Source organism: Callospermophilus lateralis, chromosome 15 (assembly GCF_048772815.1).
Source record: "Callospermophilus lateralis isolate mCalLat2 chromosome 15, mCalLat2.hap1, whole genome shotgun sequence".
Taxonomy (NCBI): Eukaryota; Metazoa; Chordata; class Mammalia; order Rodentia; family Sciuridae; genus Callospermophilus; species Callospermophilus lateralis.
The window spans coordinates 83214114-83237489 of record NC_135319.1 but is presented as its reverse complement, the minus strand read 5'-3'; the positions used below and the strand labels follow the sequence as shown (position 1 = coordinate 83237489).

At 52.1% G+C, this 23376-nt stretch overlaps 1 protein-coding gene across 2 annotated transcripts in view; it reads left to right on the top strand.

Annotated features, from left to right (window-relative positions):
• The window catches only part of Rgs10 (regulator of G protein signaling 10), a 35452-nt gene extending 18418 nt beyond the window's left edge, over positions 1 to 17034 (top strand). For both annotated transcript variants that reach the window (XM_076834771.1, XM_076834772.1), the window contains exons 4-5: positions 4375 to 4518; positions 16689 to 17034. In XM_076834771.1, the coding sequence (XP_076690886.1) occupies positions 4375 to 4518; positions 16689 to 16835 (291 nt within the window). In that variant the 3' untranslated portion in view covers positions 16836 to 17034. The remainder of the gene's footprint in view (positions 1 to 4374; positions 4519 to 16688) is intronic.
• The last annotated feature ends 6342 nt before the right edge of the window (positions 17035 to 23376 follow it).

The following is a 23376-nucleotide window of genomic DNA, read 5'->3' as shown; positions in this document are numbered from 1 at the left end:
ATCTTCCCTCTTCAGCTGTCCAGTGGCTGGGACCACAGGGGGCACCACCTAATCTGGTTCTGGTCTCTTTTCCAGTGGTGACCCTAATCCTGGACTGAGCCCGTAATTTTATTTATTCTTTCCTCCTATCTTTGTCTATTTGGCTTTTGGTCCCTACTGAAGTTTTCAACTTTCCCTTCATTTTCTGCTTTTATGTTTTTGTTTTCTCAAGATGAGGTCCCTCCGGTCTCTTCCTGGTGGGCCACAGGGCAATGTGTTCCTCTGTTGGGTGGGAGAGGTTGCTGGGGTCTATGTTTGAGGCATCACTGAGCCTCTTGAATCCCGTTTGGCAGCTCATCTTTGCCCCCTTCAGTCAACTTCTTAAGAATATTCCCATCTTCTGGGGGAAGGGAGCAGGGAGGTGGTCACTGCCTGGGGTTGGAGGCGGGGGTCAAGGATCTGGGCGTCTAACGTCTTCCTTCTGCTGCCCTCCTTTTCCCTTCTACCTGGTGACCTGGTCCCTGCCCTTGGCCGTGCCTCTTGTCACCTCCTCCGAGCCCTGCATGTGCTGGGTTTGTTCTTCTTGCTGTCTGTCCCACCATCTGTTCCTCCTTCAACCTCCTCCCATTCCTGGCCAGTTCTCGGGAATTCTCTCCTATCATTTACTCAGTACTTTCTTTGCCTCATTCTCTTTCTGAAGTCGACGTGAACACAGTTGGTGGCTTGGTCCCCAGTGCTCTTGTGCGTCAACTCCCATGGTGCCTCTGGCAGGGGTCTCGGGATGGAGAGGGATGAGATGATGAGAGGTGCGTTCAGAGTGATGCGAGCAGAGCCAGAGAGAGTGTGGGGGCCGTGTGGGTGTCAGAGGGCGTTGTGGTGTCCGTTTCCTGGAGGAGAGGCTGCAGGACCTCTGACCAACAGGGATACCCCTGCTCTTGGTAAAAAGGTTGCTGTGTTAATGGGACATCCCTGTCCACATTGCTAGGGATCAGTTGGTACATGGGCCTGGGGGAGAATGTAGGGCCGAAACCTTGGCAGAGCATGTAGTTGGGGAACCCCAGGATTTAGGGAGGAGACAGAGGGACAAGAGCCCAAAGAAGATAGGAAGAAAGAGGTGTTGGAAAATCCTGAGGCCATTGGAGGGTGGGAGCTAGGGAAGAAGGTAGGACAGGTGTGCAGGGCGGGGGGCCAGTGTGAGGCCCAGAGAGTGTCCGGGCTCTTGGGCTGAGCTGGCTGGTGGCAGAGGAGCTGCTGGGAGGGAAGAAGGAAGACTCCAGTGCACACTTTTCTTGTGGGATGTTTCCATAGAAGTTGGGGACGTGGAGGCCATTAGTCATGGGGATGTGAAACAAAGTAGATTTTCATGTTCCTAGTGGGAAACAGCTGCATGTTTCCCGAGGGAGGGAGAGGAACCCATAGGCCCAGCCATGTCCTTCCCTGTGCTGGGTGAGCAGGGCTTTGCTGTTGAGTGGAGGGTGTCTCTGGGGCTGAGAGTGAGTTCACTTGATGCATTGTGGGCAAGCAGAGGCTTTGCCAGGAAAGGCCCAGACTTGGGGAGCCTGAAAGGAGCTCGCCGGGGTGCAGACATTGCCGTCCACAGTCCCCGACCTGGAAGACTCAGGCAGGGTCCTTTTGTAGCACCTTCGGGGGTGTGTTGGAAGCTGGGCACATTAGGTGTCCTCAGGGAGCGAGAGGCCCTGTCTAGGCTGTGATCTGGTGTGTCTTGGGGCCATGGAAGAGAAGCTGGCCTCTTTTTCAGATCACAGACCTCAAATCAACCCCACCAGGGATGGCTGTCCTCTTCCTATCCTAACAGCAGCCAGAATAGGGTTAACAAAGCTCTGGAAAAATGTACCAAGATAGCTCAAGTGACTGGTTCTTCTTTTTTGTTCAGTGTTCTCGGTCTGGACAGCAGGCCTTCCCGTGACCGGCTTGTGGTCGGCGGTCTTGGGGCTTCCCTTTTCTGTCATGCTTCCTATCCTGGCCCAGATAAGCTCTGCTGCTCGGCCATTCCTCAGGGCATGTGATGGGGGCAGGCCTGAGGCAGGTCTGGGACCTCCTGAGACCTAGGAGGGGCGGCTGGTGGGAGAGATGAGTCTGGGTCCTGGGGCTTGTATACCTGCAGACCTGCCACCTGTTTCCTGCCCTTCGGCCTCCTGCCCCCACCTCAATCTCAGGCCGCTCATTACCCAGCTCTTTCTTGAACTACTTAAGAGAGCCTGGATTCCCGTGGGCAGTGTGTGCGCATGTGTGCATGTGTGTGCTATGGTGTGTGTGTGAGTGTTCTAGGGAAGGGGAGGCCTGCTGCCCACAGGGCTCTGCATGGAGTTAGCTGATCTGACAGGCTGAAATTCTACTTTTGTGAAGTAGCTGTGAAACAGGAAGTGGTTTTCCAAAAATGTTCCTTCCTGACAGGGCAGGGGGTGGTGGGAGGAAGACTCGTGGCTCCGTACAGCGGATGGGTCTTTGAGAGGTGCAGAGTACAAAGTGCTGCTCCTCTGGGCCTCGCTGACGATCCCCAGACCTGTCCTTGGAACATCCATATTTACCTTAAGAGGCTCCTTGTCCCTGAGTTTGACATCAACTGGTTGTTTATGTTGATAGTCAAGAAAGAACAGACTCCAGGACTTGGGGGGGTCGACCCCCACCCAGGCCGTCTTCCTGTAAGCACTGGCGAGGCTGGCTTTCCCAGGGGACCCTGGTCAAGCCGCAGCCTAGTGGGGTCTTCTAGTCTCTGGAACCACAAAAGTTCTTTCCCCCTGTTTTCAAGCATCAGTTTTAGAAGACTTCGGGCGGTTTCCATAAGACCAGAAGGTTTTCAGAGCCTAGAATTTTCTAAGCCAAGCTCCACAGCGTACTCAGAACCCCAGAAGGCTCTTCGGAGAGAAAGGCAGATTTCCAGGCCGCCCCCCCATCCTCCTCGCCTCCCTCGGCAAATCGGAGCTGAGAGGCTGCAGTTCCGAGCCCTTTCTGGGGGCCTTCTCCGCAGGGTATGGTGATGACTTACATGTGATGTTTGGAGAAATGCCTGTCTTAGCTGCAGGTGAGGCAGGGGCACAGGAAGTCTCCTTTCTCTGAAAGAAAATAGACCTCTGAGGGGAAGTCCGCAGGTCTGCAGCCCCAACACAGGCACATTGTTTTGAAGACAAAGTGCTCACCGCGAAGCCAGGCTCCTTCCCATTGGGGTACTCCCACCCCAGCTGGGTTTGGGTGCAGCCACAGTGCTGATGGGTGGGCATCTTGTCTCTGCTGCCTGACCTCCCCAGAGCTCGGCTTCCTGGCAGGACTGCACTGGGACTTCAGGGGGGCCGTGAGCGAGCACAGCCTGTCCCGGAGGCTGTCAGGCTGCACCTGCAGAGGTCGCTGTGCTTCTCAGGCAGGGAACGGGGTGGAACTGAAGGCTTTGGAGCCGTGTCCTGAGCCTGCTGCACCCGTCACCTGTCCCGGCCCTGTCCTCATCAGGAGAGGGGCTTACGGGGAATGGCACTTTGCTGAGTGTTCAGGGAACTGAGGAAATGGGAGTCACCTAGAAGGTGTCTGTACCCTATAGAGCAGGTGCTGGCTGGATCCCTGGTGGGCATGTGAACTAGGTTTACCTTGACCTCTTTATTTCAGTGCGGGGCGTTAAACCCAGGGCTCACGCATATTAAGCACGTGCTCTACCACTGAGCTACACCTTCGGCCCTTGACTTCTTTGATTGTGGTAAAATATACCTAGTAGGAAGCTCACCATTTTGACCATTTTCAGTGTCTCACTATACCTTTCAAAACATTTAAAGGGTACACCTCAGTGGAATTGAGTACATTCGTAGTGTTGTACTAGTGTCACCACTGTGTAGTTCCAGAACTCTTTTTTATCACCAGACAGAAACACCATTCTCATCAAGCGGTCCTCTCTCTTTCTTCCTTCTCCCAACACGTGGTGACCACTAATCTTTCCGTCTCTGGATTCACCTACTCTGCACAGTTCATGTGAATGGAATCATATGGTGCATATCTTCCTGTATCTGGTTTCTTTCACTTAGCATAATGTTTTCAAGGTTTATTCGTTCATTGGAGTATATATCAGCGCTTCAGTCCTTCTTGTGACTTAATAAGATCCCCGGGAGCCCTTAATTTGGAGGATGTTTCCCAGGTCCTGAATGGTAGTGAGGCTCACCCTGGGTCAGGGTGCTTTCTCGTCATTTCTGAATGGTTAGTGGAGATGCGGCCACAGACACACAAGTAGGGTGGAGGGTGGGGCTGGACTGCCATGAGCCCACCTGGGGGTCCCAAGTGGCAGCTAGAGCTCCCAAGGCTGCAGCTGCTCTGAGCCTGGCCATAGGGCAGAGTAGGGGCTCAGGCAGGGAAGGGCTGTGTCTGCAGGTAACAGACAGCCCCCTCTGTCTCCTCCAGATGCAGGAAAAGGCCAAGGAGATCTACGTGACCTTTCTGTCCAACAAGGCCTCATCCCAAGTCAACGTGGAGGGGCAGTCTCGGCTCAACGAGAAGATCCTGGAAGAACCACACCCTCTGATGTTCCAGAAACTCCAGGACCAGGTAATCCGACTTCCCTGACTGCACCTTGGTTTGAAAACCCACATTCAATCCAGGCTGGAGGATTCAGTGCAGCACCAAACGTCAGGCTCCCAGGAAACTCTCATCCCCTTGGGCAGGCTGAGGCACCCCGAGCGGCCCTGGCTGGTGAAGGGTCAGGACTGACCTGTGGGACGCTCCCTCGCTTTTCCTCTTTGTCTGCACACTGTTTGAACCAGCAGGGTTTTCTCTGCCTCCTCAACCCAGATGAGAAGGGAGGCTGGGGCTGTTTGAGGAACCCACACTGAACAAGCAGCATGTGGTAACTGCGACAGGACAAGCTGGGACATCTGGAAGACAAGTGCAAAGCCTCCAAGTGGCAGGGCACCTGCTGATGTTGTTGTGCAAACAACCAAATTGCCGATGGCCAGTGCTGTAAGCTGGTTTAGAATGTAGCTCCTGGGTCATAATGACAAAGTGGACATTTGGCAGCATATTCCACTTAAAACAGGAAAAATTAGGCTTAAACATGGACCTGTAAATGGGTAAACTTTAAGTGTTCTGGCAGATTTTTTTTTTGCGAGAAATCTAAGTGGTAACAGATAAGGGGATGGGATTGTAGATAGGAATCTACAGGTGAGACTGTTCATATCATGCTTCCTTACTCTGAAGTGTTCTAACCACACCACGGACAGACCAGTTTCACACTCCTGCTGGCCCCATCCTCACTGAGGAAGAGAAGGTCTGTCTTACCTGGCAGCGCGGGTGGGGACCAGCTTCCAGCTTAGCTCAGCACAGTCCTCACAGTCAAGCAAGCCCAGAATCACCTGAAGGATGTGTTAAAACAGACGCACACCCCACCCCACCCCCGCCCCCAGTTAGCATGCAGCTATGAGGGTTCCAAAGGCAGGGACCAGCTCCCCATGAGTTCCCAGGGTGAGTTCATGCTGCAAGCCTGGGGCTACACTTTGAGAACCATGGACCCTGTGTGTTGCTTGACCTTTTTGGATCATGTGGTATGTGCCCAGAGCCCTCACAGGAAGAAAATAAAAATGTAAGAAGTAATTTGAAAATGTTTTCCAGTTGACACAATGCTAAGTGTAAATTCCATACAGATTTTGAATCAGATTGGAGTGTTGAAAAAATTCCAGTCCTCCTGGGAGTCTTACTGAGGGCCTCCTGGAGATGGTGGTTTGAGGCCTTTGGGAAGGATGCTGTGGACATGAATTTGTGGAGGGAAAGGAAGTGCAATGTACTGTGGCCACATGGACCTCAGCATCTTTTATGAGCTTCCTAGAGTATTTTATTTTTTATTTTGTTATAATTAATTTGTATGTGTGTGTCTCGGGGGGTGGTATTAGGGATTGAACCCAAAGGCTGTACCACTGACCTACATCTCCAGTCCTTTGTAACTCTTTTTTTTTATTTTGAGACAGGGTCTTGGTACATTGTTGAAGTTAGCCTCAAACTTTGGATCCTCCTGCCTCAGCCTCCTGAGTCACTGGGATTACAGGCAAATGCTATTCCTAAAGTGCTTTAAAGAGCAGCCAGGATTGAGTACCTGGGCTGGCCCCTGTGTTCTAGATATTCTTAATAATAGCAATACCTGTGATTTAGGAGCTGTCCCTTGAGCCTGGTGCCTCACTTGGCAAGTATCAGCTCATCTAAGCTCCAGTGAAAAGTATTGTTTCCATTTTGCTGATGAGAAGAACAAGGCTCAGGGAGAACCAATAGTCAGTTAGTTGAACGTCACTTGAGCAGTAGAAGGTTGCCGGAGGCTAGATTCACTCTCACCTACCTGCCTTCCAAGGCCTGTGTTGGTCTCCCAGCTCCTGGGCAGCCTCTCATTGCTGCTCAGAGGCCCCTGAGGCCCTGGAGCAGAGCAGGTGGAAAGGCTGTGGGGGCACAGGCTGAGCAAGGCAGGAGCAAGAGGAGAGGGGCTGATGGGACTCTGTGGTGGCTCCCAGGCTCCCAGATATCCAGCTCTCCTGGGAGATGTCCAGTGGAGCCCTGTGACCTCCACACACCCCAGTAGAGGCAGCCACTGGGGGCTCAGCTGCCACAGAAAAGAGGAACACGGGGGAGAGAGGATTTTTTTTTAACTTTTCATTTTGTGGTACTGGGGATTGAACCCAGAGGTCCTCTACCACCAAGCCACAGCCATACCCCCATCCCCTCTTTAAAATGTTCTTTTTGGGGGTTCAAGATGGTGTTGCTAAGTAGCTGAGGCTTGCCTTAGACTTGTGATCCTCCTGCTTGAGTTGCTGGAATTGCAGGCCAAGGAAAAGCTTGAAAAAAAATAACTTTTGTCCACCTAATTACGTAACTCATACATGCTCAACCAAAGAAACTGGACACTAACCCTGCATGGCTCCATACCAGGAGATAATGACAAGATAACATTTGCCCTCTAGATGGTCCATCTTTTCCCCCCATATAGATCCACAAATGTGCACTGCAGAACGAACGTGGCGTCATGCGGTTCTACTATTGAATGTAAAGAAAGTTCATTCACACTCTCTTGTTAAAAATGATTTACCTGGGGGCTGGGGGTATAGCTCAGTTGGTAGAGTGCTTGCCTTGCATGCATAGGCCCTAGGTTCAATCCCCAGCACCAAAAAAAAAAAAAAAAGATCTACCTGGGAGGGAGAAAGAGGCACTAACCGTCCTCCTGAGGCACAGTTGGTGCTACTCCAGGACCCCTGGGGTACCAGAACCCATGTGCTCAGGTCCCTGATGGCCATGGTGTGTATTTGCGTTAACTGCACACATCTTCCTGTATGCTTTGAGTCATCTCTAGGTCACTTATAACAGCAAATATGTGAATCGTTGTCACGCTGTATCTCTTAGGGAGGAAGGACAAGGAGGAGGAGCCTGCATGTGTCTGGCACAAATGCGTTTTTATTTTTCTGAATATTTTTGTTCTGCGGTTGGTTGAATCCGCGGGTGCGGAATCCGCGGATGCGGGGGGCTGATTGGGAATTCCCAGCAAGTCCCTGGGAAGGGCCTCTGGGTTCTGTTCCACTTTGGGAAACTGCCTCTCAGGGGCCTGGCTGCCACCTGGGAGAATGCGCCTCAGCACCGTCTGCGACTCTTTCTTCCCAGAGGCTCCCTCGAGGGCCCTGTTTTCCCAAGTGAAGGAGACGAAAGGTGTGGGAAATGTGGCTGGGGCCCAGGAGTTCACAGAGCACTGCTCGGCTTCACAGGGCTCCTAGCCCCCTGGCCAGGGGAGCCCCAGGTGCCCCCGGTTGCTCCGGGGCTGCTGCTAGAGTAGCATGGCTTTGTGGGGCACAGCTGGAACCTCACGGGTGGGAAAAGCCTCCCTGAGGCCCGGGGCCTCTGCATCCTGCTCAAGGCCTCTGGCTTGTGTTCAGGTCCCGCTGACGCTTGGTCTACAGTCCTCCCAGGTTTGTTCTTGGGAGAGGCTGTCAGGGGTCCGCAGAGGCCGTGGAACAGGGGGCAGTGGGAACGGTGATTACCAGCCGGCAGGGAGACGGAAAGCGATACTACACACAAAACCACAGCACGGCCGTCAGGGGCCAGAGCGTGTGGGAGCCCACGATGCCACACACCACACTGTGGCCTCCCTGGGCTGTAGGAGGGTGATGTGATCAGGGAGCCTCCTGACCCCAAACCATCAAGAAGAGTCAAATGATGGTCAGTGTACTGTGTGAAGAATGTGGTGTACAGTTTAATAAGCATTTCATCAAAAGCAACATCTTAGAGGATGTTTGGGGTTTAAAACTTGGTTACATGGAACATTCATGTGAGCAGAGAGAGAGTGCTCTGATCTAACTCGCAAGCTTGGCTGGTCGTACATCCCACCCTGCTGGCTAAGCTGGGAGAGACAGGAGGTGGGCTGCAGCCCTCTCTTTGGTACTTCAGCCCAGAGGCGAAGGCTGCTCTGGACACCTACAAAGGGTTGGTTTCATCAGTGAATTTCAGTTCTTTATGGGTCTTCCCCCCACCCCCCACCTTTCTTTTTTTTAAAAATCCACTGCTGGGAGGTGGTTCTGCTTCGATTCTGGCTCTTTCTAGTTTGTGGATTTGTTCTTTCATTCCTTCCTTTATGCTGCCAGTATTGACTGAGGTCCTGCTACGTAGCAGGGCCTGAGCTAAGAGCTGCATGAGCAGTCAGGAACTCGGCTCCTATCCATCCACGAATACAGAAAGGGAGAAACGTAAAGAAGGAAATGCAGTTGCCAAGAGATGGCCAGGAATGGCACGGAGGGGCTGCTCTGAGCCTGCTGGTCCCTGGAGAGGCCACTAAGACCTGAAAGACAGGGAGGCAGGGTTTCCCAGGGTGAGGCAAGACCCTGAGGCACGCCGCTGTGGGGGTGTTGGGGACATCCGTGAGCTGGGTACAGCAAGAGATGGGGATGGAAGCCGAGTTGGGAGGGATTGGACCCATCAGGCTGCCATTTACTTATGGGGATTTTGAATGGTGGTTATTTATAGGATGGGCCAGTTGGACTAATAGGGTTTGATTCTCTTGAAAGCTGTGCCCCTTGGCTGCACAAGAGAGAGCAGATGACTCAGTGTAGAGCTGTTTCTTTTTCTAGAAAGTCAACTCCGAACTTTGACCTCCTGACCAAGACTCACTGTTTGAATTGGGTGGCCTGGGGCTCAGGCCATCTCCCCCACAAGGGCTTGTCACTTCCCAGACGCTGAGCTCGGATTCACCATCGTGTGTCTTGGGTTGGCCCTCAACACCAGAGAGGGAAGAGGTGGCTCATAGCCAGTCCTGCCCTGGGCCCCAGGTTCTGTTTCTTTGTGTGGCTTTCGTGTCGCTGCCTGTGATATGGGGCTTCCGTAGCCCTGCTGCCTCCCTGAGCTGTCCAGTAAACAGTCGACCATTCCACACCTCAGTCCTGACGTCGCCCCTGGTAGTCACAGCCTCGTTTCCTTGGTCTGAGCTCCCCTCCCCCAGCTTCTTTGACTTCAGGATTCAGCAGCTGTTTGAACTTGGCCAAGATGCTTCTCCTCTCTGTGCCTTGGTTTCCTCATTTATGGAACCGGGGATCTAATAAGGAGGTTTGAGGTGCAGTGTGGCCCGTGAGGTGCTTCCTGCAGTGCCTGGCTGTGTCCAGCCCTCTGTGACAGTCACTATGTGTCCTCAGCACTGTACTGGGAAGCTGAACTCAAGGTGAGTGTGTGGTTCTTAACTGGGGACGATTTTGCTGATATGGGCCAGTGTCTGGAGAAAATTTGTTGTCACGACTGGGACACAGGTGCTACTGGCATCTAGGGGCAGAGGCCTGGACTGCTGCTTAATACCCTGCAGCGCACAGGATGGGCCCCCACGACAGAATTCTGTGCTCCATAATGTGGACAGGGCAATCCTGTGGCTTCTCCACAGGTGGCAGGGTGCCGTACCCTCCCTCAGCCTCAGGTCCCACCTGAAAAGCAGCAACAATGTTCTTATGGGTTTTTTTTTGTTTGTTTTTTAAAGTACTGGGGATTAAACCCGGGGGTTTAACCACTGAGCCACATCCCCAGATCTTTTTTATTTTTTATTTAGAGACAGGGTCTCACTAAGTTGCTTAGGGCCTTGCTAAATCGCTGAGGCTGGCTTTGAACTTCGGTCTTCCTGCCTCAGCCTCCCTAGTGGCTGGGGTTAGAGGCGTGCACCACCGTGCCCAGCTCCACATTAGTTTTTGACACCTTGACAAGTTCCAGGAAGACGACAAGACTAGACCCCTTCAGTTTCCACGGTGCTTTTGCAGGTGCATCTGTTTGGCCGTCAGGTGGTTCTGTGGATGGAGGGACCTGGCACCTTGGCCTGCAGAGGAGGTAGTTCACGGGTTGGGGCTGCTGTCCCAGCTCATTGTCGTGAGAATGGGACCTCGAGCTCAGGGCCTCTGGCTCAGCTCTTCCTGTCACACTGCTGCCGTGACAGCCATTCCCCATGTAAAGCAGGAACCTTTGGAGATGTGGCTTCCCCTTGGGTTCTTATCTTTTCCCTCCCGTCCCGAGGCACCGCCTCCCCTTCACGGCTGCTGTAGGGCGCTGTCTTTGGCATTTCATGACCCCCTCCCTCCTGCCACCCTGCCCACATTCCTCTCCCCTGCTGTCCTGTCCTCCTTCGCTTCAGCCGTGGCTGGTTCTTAAGCATTTCCTTCACTTGCTGAGACTCTGGGAGTCAGCCACAGCGCAGGGGACAGACAGGCACCGTGGACTGCACTGAGAGCAGCAGCGAGTCCTGCTAACCGGCATGGCTGGCACTCCACAGAGGATGGAAGAGGCCGCCCAGGAGCCAGCGAGCAGGAACCCGCCGAGTGTGAATCATCCTGTAACTGTGTCTCTGGAAATTTCAAACAAATTAATTTTTAAAATGAGTTTGAATTTTTACATCGGCACAGCATCGCTGTTAGGAAAGAAAAGAAAGTTCGTGCAACCCAGGAGGGTCCAATGCAAAGTGAAATCTTCCAGGCCCTGCCTCTCGCCACTCTCCCCACTAGCGGGAAGTCCTTTAGGTTGTCTGTCCTCAGGGTCGTGCCACAGCAAAGATGTAGAACGGAATTCTGCTCCAGCCAGTTTCTCAGCTCCGACTTCTGCAGCTCTCTCCTCTAAAGCCCTGGGTTTGAATTTCACCCCACACCTGGGTCTGTTCCCCTGGAACCCATTGTGATTTAGAGAGGCAGACAGGTCTGGTTCATTGCCAGTGGCGGCTTTTAATCCTCACTTTCTGTGGCCATGTAGGAGGATGGCGCAGGTCTGGAGGGAGAGGGGTGCGCTTTCTTGTCCTGTGAACTTCAGGGACCCCTCGCCTGCATGCTGCTGGGCTGCCCTCCGTGGGCTTTAGGGCTGGTGCTGCTCTGGACCCGGAGGATTGAGTGCGGACGGCTGTCTGAAGAGGAAGTCCTCACCCTCAGAGGCTGAAGAAAAACATTTAAAAGGCTTCGGTGAGATGCAGCGCTCCTGGCCACATCCTTGACAGACAAAGGAACGTGCCCCTTTGGGGCAGTGTCACCTCTCTGAATTTCCCTAGAACCACAAAGTGAGAAACAAATGCTTCCTTTTTTGGCATCGATAAGGAGGGGTGGAGCAGCTGGCAAGGGGGCTAGAAGAGGGGATGCCTGGCCTGCAGGGTCATCTGGGGGCCACTTCCCCCAGCCCCGAGCAGGACCTCGGCCTGAGCTCCCCTGCTTGACTGTGGCCCCTGCTGCCAGGCTGAGGTGGTGGCCAGAGCTGGGATTCAGATCATCGCTGCCTGATGGTGCAGGACGACATTTGTTACTAAAGATCAGACCAAGCCCAGAAATGGGTGTTTTTTCCAGTGTGTTCAGCTGGAAAACAGCTTGTGGTTTTCTCTTCAAATGGAAGAAAAGGTGGCTCCTGCATCTACGTGGTCCTGTGCCTCCTGAGAGCTGGGGCGTGCAGGAGAGCATTTGAAATGCTTTTAGATTTTTCTTAGAACTTGAAAATGGCATGCAGGGGAAGACGAGGGAGAACAGGTGCTGGAAGAGCACTTAACTCTCCTTCCAGGGGCCAGACGCAAAGATAAAATGCCTTTTCTCTAAGTAAAAGCCCCACCTGTCACTGGGCTTTGAACTTGAGTATCTTGACTCCAGGAAAAAGTGGACAGCCTGCCCCACGGGAGGGCTCTGCTCCTACAGGCCTGGGGCATTTCCACCTCTCGCAGGGGCTCTCGGACTCTGTGCATGCCCAGCCCCCTCTCGAGTTCTGATTCCACTCTGGCCTGTTGTCCGTCTCTGGCGGGCGGGTCTACAACGAGGAGTGCTGTCCAACACTACAGAACTGTCCACACATGGCCTGCCCTGGTGCTTGGGGACAAGGGCCGGCCGGAGCTGTCTGATTCGTTCGCAGTCTGTGTCTGCTCTGGACCTCCTGCAGCACCTGCTCCTGCCTCAGGGAGGGAGAGTGGTTCATCTTGGGGTGGGCAGTCCCTGTTGTGCCTGTGCAATCTTCAGGTCCCCAGTTGATTCTGTCCGTCGTGCCAGGCGCACAGGTGGAGGGGCTTCCTCCTTTCTACTTCCTGTCTGTTCACTTGGCTGGGAAAGTAAGTCTGTAGTCTTGGTATGGGGGAGAGAGGACACATTCTAGAACTTTAACTGCTTGCTGCTACCTTTCAGCAATTTGCATACAAAAACTAGACCAAATTTTTGAAGCAAATATGAAATCCTTCTTAAAAAAAAAAACTTTGTGCATTGAAGGATTATTTTTTTTTCTCCTTGTGTGGGTTGAAATAACCTGGCAGAGGGTTTTGAAGAGAAGGGAGATGCATTTTTCATTTAGGTCCTCTAATGTGCTTGTCTTCTGAGAGGTTTTAAAATATTTATTAGGCTTGACATACAGCAAATCAGAGCAGTGATGGAATAAACTCTGAGCCCCATTCTCTGTTGATGGGGGGAGGGTTGGGTTGGGAGAGGGGTGCTTCTGTGGTCAAGTCCTTTCCTGGCGCAGTCCATTTGGAATAGTCCAAGATTGCTCTGTGCTGAGATTGGGGTGGGTGTGGCACCTGGTGGGATAATGACCCTGTGCTGGAAGAATTGCCCTTGGGTAACTCTCCCTCCCCTCCCAGGCCCACCTCCAGCCGCCTGCAGGACTGGATCCCAGGCAGTGCTGCTCAAGTGTACACTGTAGGCATGCGGCTCACAGATGTGGAGCTGCCAAAATTTGGAACCTTTAAACCACAGCTGTGTTGGCCAGGGCACGGGGCAGGCAGGGGCGGGGGAGAAACAGAGAGCAACTTGGCTGCCAACTTGAGTTTTCTGCTTCACTGGCTGCCCGTCCCTGGGACCCATCATCTGCTCTGACTCCGCTCTGATGCCTTCTGCCCACCTTGAGTCTCAGGCCAGACTGGTCTCCATTTTCTTCCCTGCAGACAGTTGAAGGATTCTTACCGTGTTTGGGCGCCGGTCACAGTTCGCCCAGGGAAGCCAGCTCCCCACCAGAGTCCTGGTTTGGTAGAACCATCTGAGACCCTGAGGGCAGCTTTTTTCCGTATCTGAGTAGGACTGGGCTGAGATGGGTCTGATGTTACTAGTGTCCTAGGCTGTGGTAACGCGTGACCGCAACCTGAGTGGCTTAAAACAGCGGCAACTTCTTCCAGGTCAGGAGGCTGGAAACCTGGAGTCAAGGTGTGGTCAGGGGCCTTCCTTGTGTCTTCCAGCTTGCACATCGCCGTGGCTGCCAGCACACAGATCTCCACCTGTCTTCACATGGCCACCTCCCTGTGTGTCTCAGTGTGTCCTCTTCTGAAGAGGACACCAGTCCTTGGATGGGGACCCACCCTAAATGCAGCGCGGCTTTATCATGGCATCCTTTACCAGCCCTATTTCCAAATGAAGTCACATTTTGAGGTTCCAGGTGGACATACATTGGGGGGACATTCTTCAACCTGCTACTGACCTTTAGAGAGATTTATTTTCCTCTTATGCACATGAACACATGGTTGAACATACTTGGGGTCATTGTTTTTAGATTTAATGTCTTTGGTATTTAATATTCAGTCAATTAACATTCATGGGTGGTTTTGCAAGCTCAACTCTTTTCAGACCTTATTTTTGATGACTGTGTATTCTGCCATAGGAGTGGCCAGTGCCTGGTGGTGTGGGCTGGGGAGCTAGCCTGCTAGAGTTGGCACCCCTCACATCCCTTGCTTACTGTTGAAATGTGGCCCCACTACCACCAGTTCATATGTTGAAGTCCTATCCCCCATTACTTCAGAATGTGACTGTATTTGGAGATGGCCCATCAGAGGGTGTAATTAAGTTAAATGAGGTCATTGGAGTGGGCCCTAATCCAACCTGACTTGTGTCTTTATAAGAAGAGGAGATTCAGACCCAGACACATACAGGGGGATGACCATGTGAGGACGGAGAAAAGATGACAATCTACAAGCTTCAGAAGAAACCATCCCTGTTGGCATTTGGACTTCTGGCCTTCAGAACTGTGAGAGACTGTGTGTAGTACTTGTTCTAGCAGCCAGAGCTGACCCATACACTTACCATCAGGCAAAGTACTGAGCCCCAAGCCCCCATTTCCTTCTTCGTAAAATCAAGGTCTTTGAGAATGTCTGAGAGAACGCACGGTCCATTGCCTGGCGGTGGTCACGTCTTGGTAGTGTTGGTCATGGCCTGGTTCACTTCACCAGCCTCTGCTGTGCACACTGGGTGGTTTCTGGTCACTCGTGGAAAAACATTGATTGGATCCCTTCGTGGCCATTTGTCCTAAGATAAATAACGACGTGGTCTGTGGCTGGGTACACTGCCTTTTCTTGGGATTGATTTTTAGGCGCCTCTATGTCCTCTTGGCTGTCTTGCTGAGTCCACAAGGAGCTCTGCGGTGGGAGTGGGAAGCTCCTGAGCCCATGCCTGGGAGGCCCATTGCTGGTGGGAGTGGGAAGCTGGCTCTGGGCCCCATGTAGTGCCATCAGGCTGCTCACAGCCAGAAGGATGAGGCCAGTGGAAGCCACATCCTTTCCTTTTTAAAATCTGTCTAGGCCTCATGGCCACAGCTGCTTCCTGGTGAGTCTGTGGCACTGGGAGGTGGGGAGGCCCCGGGGCAGGTAGCCTCAGCCTGAAGGACTTCTGGGCTTGCTGGGGCATTTCACACCTGCCACAGCAGGGAGTGGCCCTCAGGCCCTTTTGACATGGTCCCTGCCCCTTCCTGCTGAGCTGGCAGCCTGGAGTGCTGGCGAGAGGGGCCTGTGGCCTCTTGGGATCTCCTGGTGGCCAGTGCAGCATCTGAGCACCCTCTCAGCCAGGCAGCCTCCTGCCTCCCCGCCCTTCAACCCTGGGTGCCTCCAGAGCAGCCCTTTTTGTATTCTCCTTTGAAGTCTGAGCCTCAGAGCCACTACAGACAAACAGGATGTTCCTCTCCCACACACGGAGACTTCAGACGAGGCGCGGGTCACACCGCATCCTGCCCAGAGTGGTGGGTCCCATTCGCTGTGGATCTGGGGGCGTGGGGGGACACAGGCTGCGTGCCTCGGGGGCCTCACAAAGCCAGTTCCTTTAGTCACACTTTGAACATCTGTTCTGGACTTTCAACTTGTAGGTATCTAGAAGGTTCCTCTGGGGACCCTGTGCCCAGCAAGGCTGAACAGGGCAGGTGGTGTGGGACAGTGACACCTGCTTTGCAGGTTTGTGGGAGGCCATGAAAAGGTAATGGCCTTCCTCATCTCAAGCCTCATCCCTGGCTAGGATTTTTGCATCTTCTGGGATTTTTAAAAATAGTTTCTCCAAACCTCAGCAAATCATAATCACACATAGGATTACAAGATTGCTTCAAAATAGATCAGTGCTCTAAAGAGCTTGGGCAAGGCTGGAAGGGCAGTTTAAAGAGCATCAAGCTTCCTTGAATCCTTCCTGGCCGTGGGCTGGACTTACTGCAGCATGACCTGGGTGGTTGGGTTCTCCTGCAGTTGCAGCCAACTTTGGAAAATGAAGGTATGAAGGCTGAAGGTTCCAGTTGTTTCCGGAGGCATCGCCCATCCCCCAAGTCGATGTTCTGAGGTCTGAGAATCCATCTGATATTTAGTTTACAAAACTCTGTGTTGACAGAGGGTGGGTTTAAAAGATGTCAGGATTTTACCACTCACTTGACAACCCCGCCTGACGGTGAGCAACCTTCTAGGCACTTCTGAAACTTTCTGCTTGTTGGAGCCTGTGTTTGTGCTGAAAGAGAAGGCACCTTGGGTGCACTCTGGATGTTTAGACCTCAGATGTCCTGAAAATTGACAGATGAAGGAGGGAAATAAAGGGCGAGGGCTTTCTTAAAAAGAGATTGTCCATACAGAAGAAAAGGATTTGCTTTTCTTCCCTACCCACGCTGCAGGTGAGGAGGAGGACAGGCAGCCTGGGATTGGTTGCTGGGAGTTCTGTTCTGCTACCTCCAGCTCTTAGAGAAATGCATCCCTGTATTATCTCTCCAGATATAGTGGCAATTCTTAAAGGGCCCTTTCATACGAAGGTATGAATCAGTGCAGCGTGAATCTGTTCTGCCGTGCAAAATAAAGACATATTTGTTCATGTGACTCTCTAAGCTATATGTTCCATTGAAATGATTGTATAATGACCAGGAAATCTGCCTCATCTAGCGCATGCCTTACTTTAGCTTTCTTTGTGTATTCTTTGGCACACGGTAGGTATTTAATAAATATTTGATAGGATGATTCATGGCCTGGATTAGCTGCAGCCTTCAGACTCTTTCTCTTTCCTCCTCAGATCTTCAACCTCATGAAGTACGACAGCTACAGTCGCTTCTTAAAGTCTGACTTGTTTTTGAAATACAAGCGAACCGAGGAAGAGGAAGAAGATGAACCCGATGCTCAAACTGCAGCTAAACGAGCTTCCAGAATTTATAACACATGAGCCCCGAAAAGCCAGGACTACCGCCCTCACCAAGCAGAGGGGCTTGCTCTCAGGACTGTGTGGGGTTATCATTGCTTTGTTATGTGCAAGGACCGAGATGTACAAAACCCTTCAATGGGGTGTGTGTATTTTATTAACTGCTTGACCAGTGAGTTTTGCATGATGGCTAATCTTACATAAAAATAGCTTTGAAGTTTCAGTTCACAAAACAAGCAAACAGAGATTCCTTCCACACTGGACACTTGGGACGTTTAATAGCTTGATTAAACTTCACGTGAGGCCACAAGGTGAAACCTACAGCCACTTTTACCTTGTAAGTCTTTGCCCTGCCTCTGTGGCAAGGGGTTGTGTGTGTCCCCAGATTCACTTGCACATTAACTTGAGCATGAATTCATGTGACATCAGGCTCCCAAGGCTGTTGTCTGTCAGTTGTCTTTTGAGTTCAGTTCTTCTTGAGAGCAAGTTCAGTGCTGGACAAAGAAAATGAGTCGCTGGCAGCCTAAAGATTTGGGGAGTTGCGTGTGAGCAGCAGCAAAGGGTTATTATTTCTTGTGCGTGGGTTGGTCCTGGTTTTGCTCGCAATCCGTGACATTTCATGCCACACAGATAAATAGTTCAGCTCAACAGAAATAAGATCTCACTCAACCAGGAAGGAAAAAAAGACAAATGGGAAATTGTTCAGGGTGCCCTTACCAACCCCAGGTGGTGGTGAACAGGACCATGGCATAGACGGGTCCTGAGATGAAGTTGGTAGGGATATACCCCTTCTCCCAGAGCCCATGTGGGGACAAATCACAACCTTTCTCCTCCACCTTTGCTGGACTTTTTTCCTCTGGCTTGAGACCTCAGGCAGGGAGTAGAGGTGCTGCTCCGAGCCTGCTTTTCTTGTTGGAGAGGCTGTGAATGGAGCATGGTGGGCCCAGTGTTCCCTGCCACCCCAGAGAATTCCTCCTCTACAGTGAAGCCCACCAGGTCCAAGCCAGGCTCGGTTCCCTTTACTTAAGGTCCCTGCCATCTGCAGGGCCCACTGCTATTTCCCCAATGTGTTTGCTAAGCCTCAAACTCTGATTTGTACAAAGTAACCAGCCTCGGTTGCTTGTAAGCCTTCTAGGCATTTCCATTTGCAAAATTCCCTGATATTGCGGTGACTGTATAATTTATCAAACAGGACCTTTTGGAGAGAGAGAGGGGAGGTGAGTTTTATAATCTCCCTGGGATAATGCCCATTATAAACCATGAACTGGTTCTATTCTGGATAAGCCAGTTTGTAGCCTCCCTACTGATGACCTTCCAACAGACAGTCCCCCACATTCCCTAGCCGGGTCATCCGTCCGCTATGGTTAGCTGCAGTCCTTCCATCTTGGGCCTGGTGGGAGGATGGCCTCTGGGAAACATTCACCACTGAGGACCAAGTAATCACCCGTCTGTCCATCAGAGACAGCAAACATTGTCTCCGCTGTCTCAGAGCTTCCCAGACAGGACTCCTGCCTCTGCCTTCTCTGCCTGTCTGAGGACCTGGGCATGAGACAGGGATGCTGAGAAGGACACCCAAGGCTCCTGGACCAGAGAAATATGGTCATAGCCAAGCAGAATAGATCAGTGCATGTTCAGAGTGAAGATGCGAAACAACACGGCTTCTGCAGCTCGGCTCCCGCTGGACCGGGCAGAGTGTGCGGGATGCGGATGTGCGCGGGGCATCCCACAGGTGCAGAGTGACGTGCAGCTGCGGGTGGCCCCCTTTGGGCTGGGAAGGGAGGTGGGCTGGAGGCTTCGCTCCGAGTTTCCCCCTTTCACCACTGGGTTCAGGGGCCCTTTTAGATGATGATCTTTTTATAAGGCCCCTAGGTAAAGGGAACAGCCAGAAGATTGTCTACCAAAGATAGGCCACCCCTCCCTGACTTGCTCCTGCCCAAGCTCCTGCATCTGTGCCACTCACGGAACTGAGGCACGTTCAGAGTTCAGAGTCCTGACACAGTCGCAAAAGGAAAACGGAAAAAGCGCAGGGAATCCCTGAGGCCAGATGAACGCCTCTCCAGCCCTTCACTTCCATCTTTCTGTCTGTCTGTTCTCTCATCCATCCATCTTTACATTGGGTCTGCACTGGGTGAGGGACAGTGGTTTTTATTTCGATCAGGTCTAGTAAAGCCAACAGCTCAGGAGACGTTTTCCACTGAAGAGAGTTTGCTGCAGTTCTGAAGAGGAGAGGGCACACTAGGTTGCGCAGGGTCACATGGGAGTGCACCAGGGTCTGTGAGAAGGCAGAAGGGCAAATCGTGAGCGGGAGCCTTCATTGTGGTCAACAGCAAGATGGTCAGCAGGCTGACTGGCTAGTTTGCATCATTTCACTGGGCTCTGGGATGTTTGGATTGTCCCCATTTGTCTGGTACCTGGCCCTGGGGTGATTAGGGCAGGTGAATAGGGGCCCAGAGTATGAGAGCCTGGTAAGGAGGTGTCACATAGAGGTTATATGCTCTGGGTTGGCTGTGCCTGCGGGGAAGCAGCCAGCCCCAGGAGGGACAGCCCCTCTGGGGTCAGCAAAGCCCCAGTTGCCAAAGTATCAGATAAAAAGACCTCCTTATAACACGGGCTCAGCCTGCAGGCCGTGGGTGTTCTGTTGTGCTTGGTGGGGCAAATGTTTTAAATCTTGCAGTCCAGATTCAAGCAGAGCCTGAGTGTCCTCTCCACTTGGCCACAGGCCCCTCTGTTCCCTAGTGCACTATAGCGGGCTACTCACATATTTATGTTAACCTCCAGCTCCGAGGTCGCACACTCATCTTCCTCATGTGGGGAACACAGCCTGCTGACCTTTTCCTCTGACTCCGCACTTGCTCATCATCCCTCCTGATCCACTCTGCTGGCCTGCCCAGCTTTCTGAGTGGAAGTTCCGGTCCATTTCCTCCCTGTGGTCCTGCCCCGTCCTTGGAGCTCCCCCCGCAGGCCTGGTGGGAATCGCTGCAGGCTGGCAGCGAAACTTCCAGGTGCCTCTTTCCCTTTGCCTTAGAGGAGATTTGAGATGAGAACACAAAAATAAAGGACATGACCCACACAGCCACATGCCTGTGAGTGGCCCAGGCTGAAGCTGAAGCCCTACCTGCCTCCTGACCCCGCTCCCTTTTTGGTCCATCGAAGGCCTGGAAAAGACCCCCCAGAAGCCACTGCTGTGGTGAATACTGGCCTATGTGTGCGTATTCACTCATGTGACAGATATTTAACAAGCACCTACCACGTCCTGGGCCAAAAAGTAGATTCGAGGATGTTGCAAAAGGAAAGAAAGAGGCATGAACCCTGCCCCTCAGGGAGCGAGTGTGATGAGGTGGGTTCTTCCCTAAAAACCGCCATAGGAAAGAAAGTGACCCTCCTCTGGGAGGGGGCTGGAAGGACGGGACCAGCTGGTTGTGCTCAGCTCTTAGCACACAAGCTGGGTTGTGACTCCCCACTAAATACCAGGATGTCAAGCTTCATGCTGACAGTGATGTGAAGTCCCAAGTCCTCCATCCCAGGGATCAGATAAGGACTGGATGGTCAGTCAGCGGACTCTCCCCCAGGGCTCTGCCAACCAGGTCTGCACCCCTCCACGTGTCACGGAGTTGGGGGCTGATTCATTGGTACCCACCTCCCGGGCCCCAGCTCTGAATCTGAGAGGACACTTTGTTTACAAGCTTTGCAAACTACTAGGCAAGCAAAGTCACGGCTCACATTCCATCTCTGTTTACTTTCATTTTGGCTGTGGATGTTCTAGAACTTGCGTTTATTTCAATGCTAAATGGTCTTGTACCCTTAGCTTCCAGGGATTTTTCAACGGCTTTTCTTCACGAGGTTAGCAGGCTATACTGCAGTCAGTGCTGTAAAGGGACGGGGACCGGAGGCAGGAGAGAGGAAACTTCCATGTGGACATCGTCCTTAGACCTTGAGCAGAGCAGGGCTCTCCATGGGCATTGCAAATCCAAAGTGGCCCATGCAGAAAGCTGAGGTCCCTCTTGTTAGGGCCTTTGAGCAAGGGTTGCAGGTGGCACCTGCAGTGGCTGCTACAGCCTCCCAGCTCTTCTGGGCGTTTCCATTTGCAAAATTCCCTGATATTGCAGTGACTATGTAATTTATCAAACAGGACCCTTCGGAGAGAGAGGGGAGGTGAGTTTAACAGTTTTCCCTGGGATAATGCCCATTATAAACCATAAATATGGTTTATATCGTCTGTGCTGCCCACTGCACACCCCCAGTGTATAAATATGCACACAAACTGGGGCCAGCTGCTCGCTCTGAGTAAGCTCTTCTGTACCTTCTCCTTGTTCTCAGAATAAAAATTTGGGTCATAACTATGGCCTCATGGTTGCAAGGCCAGGGAGATCTGAGCCCAGCCCCACGTCCTGCTGCCCGGCTGAGGCTCTGCCTCACCTTCTGGGCCTCATTTGGGTTCTGCAAGCAGTGTGTTGTAATGCTTTCCGCAGTGGCCTACTCTGCTCAGAACAGCTTGCTCCTGACCTTGGCGGCTCTCCTCCTGGTCAGTCAAGGCCTGATGCTAGCTCCTGGGAGAGTCCATTCCTGGGGAACCCTGGGAGCAGCCCCTTGACCCTAGGGCTTCTCCCAGCCCCTCCAGAGCCCCAGGCATGGCTGGTTATCTGTTGCTGGTTTGTGACCTGTCTCCTAAGGACAGGGGCTGCTTCACTGTGTTCCCAGTCACCAGTCCAGGGCTTGGCCCGGAGTAGCCACCCAGCAGGCACTCAGAAATATTCCTTGAGTGAATACCAAAAGGGCCAGGATCTAAAATTTCAGTTGATCTCATTCACAGCCTGGCACCTCGGTGTTACCCCTTGGGAAAAGGCCAACCCACGTCGTTGTCATAACAAAACAGATTGGAGGCTCAGAGGATCCTACCACTTCCTGAGTGCCTCCCACGGGTGGGGGGTGTGCATCACAGAGTGTCGCTCTTGTGCAGCAGGTGTGACTCCTACAGATGGGTAGGGGGAGCTAATCTCAGAACACTGCACCTGTCACAGTTACTGTGGCTGCAGTTGGTGTTACCAGGACTGGAACCCAGGTCCTCTGGACCTCACAGTCCGCCCCTTTTCACCACACCTGCCCAGGCCAGGTTCCGGCTCAGGCAAATCGTTGGCCATTCCATCTAGAAAACACGGCATCCTGGGAGAAGGCTGTCACCCACCAGTCTTGGTCCAGTCTTCCCTTTTTTCTGCAGGACACGCAGAGAGGGCCTGGCCCCAGCCAGGGAGGCAAGGCCTATGCTCTTTTAAAAGTCCATTTTCATGTTTGCAACTAGTTTTTTTTTCCTTTAGTGATATTTCGTGAACGTCTTTCCACGCCAATAAACATAATTATACAGCATCCAAAAAAAAAGTCCTGTTTTGAGATTATCTAGAAGATAAATATTTCCCTTGTGCTAATTCCAGCACAGTTTATATGCTGTTTTGCAACGTAGGCAAACTGTTTTCTTCTTATTTAAGCATTTAAACTCTGTTTTTTAAACTGTTATGGCATACAGATCGCCTCGCAGTAACAGATGTCTGCTTGATAGAGTTGTTTCCCAGGAAAAGAATCTGCTGGGTTTTGGTCTCCAGAGAAAGGATGACTTAGCAAGTATGTGGCTTTTGGTCCACTTGTCACCCCTCTCGCCCTCTCATGGTCGGGGAAATGACACAGGGCTGCAGTCTGCTTTGTAGCGATCTGTATTTACAGTCCTCGGCTGATGACAGAGGCGAGGCCCTGGTCTCCCAGGAGGCTACTCTGCCCCTCCAGAGGCAGATTTCTCCGCACTTTTCGAGGCCGGGTAAGGTCACTGGTTATGACCCAGAGACATGAAAATGTTTGCACTTTTACTAAATTTGCAGGTGTTTTCGTCAGTGTTGGTCCACTGTGACCAGAAGATCTGACAAGAACAATTCCAGGAGGGAAAGTTCATTTGGCTCACAGTTTCAGAGGTCTCAGTCCATAGATGGTCAGCTCCATAGCTCTCGGCCTGAGGTGAGGCCACAGCATGGCAGAAGGGTGTGGCAGAGGGAAGCAGCTCAGGCAACAAGAAAGGAGACAAAATACAAACCCTGGAAGCACACCCCAGTGACCCACCTCCTCTAGCCACTCCCCACCTGACTACACTGCTGCTCAGTTAATCCCTATAAGTGAATTAATCCACCAGTTAGGTTACAACTCTCAAAATCTAATTATTTCACCTCTGAACATATTCTTACATTGTCTCACACACGAGCTTTTGGGGGCCACCTCGCTTTTAAACCCTAACTGTAGATTTCCCAGAATCTTGCAGTTGAGGAACCTCTGTCAATCACCACCATCGTCATCAATGTCATTTTGCTGTTGGCTAGCTCAAGGGTTTTGGTTATGATCATGCCATGAAGTTCTACCGCCTGAATTCTAACCCTAGCTGCTCCAGCTAATCCTAGCTATTCCATCTTGGGGAAGTCACGGCTTTCTGAAGCCTAAGTTTCCTCACCTGTTAGAGGGGATAATGTCAGTGTTTATGCCTTTGTCTGTTCAAGCTGCTATAACAAAATGTCTTAGACTGGATAACTTATAA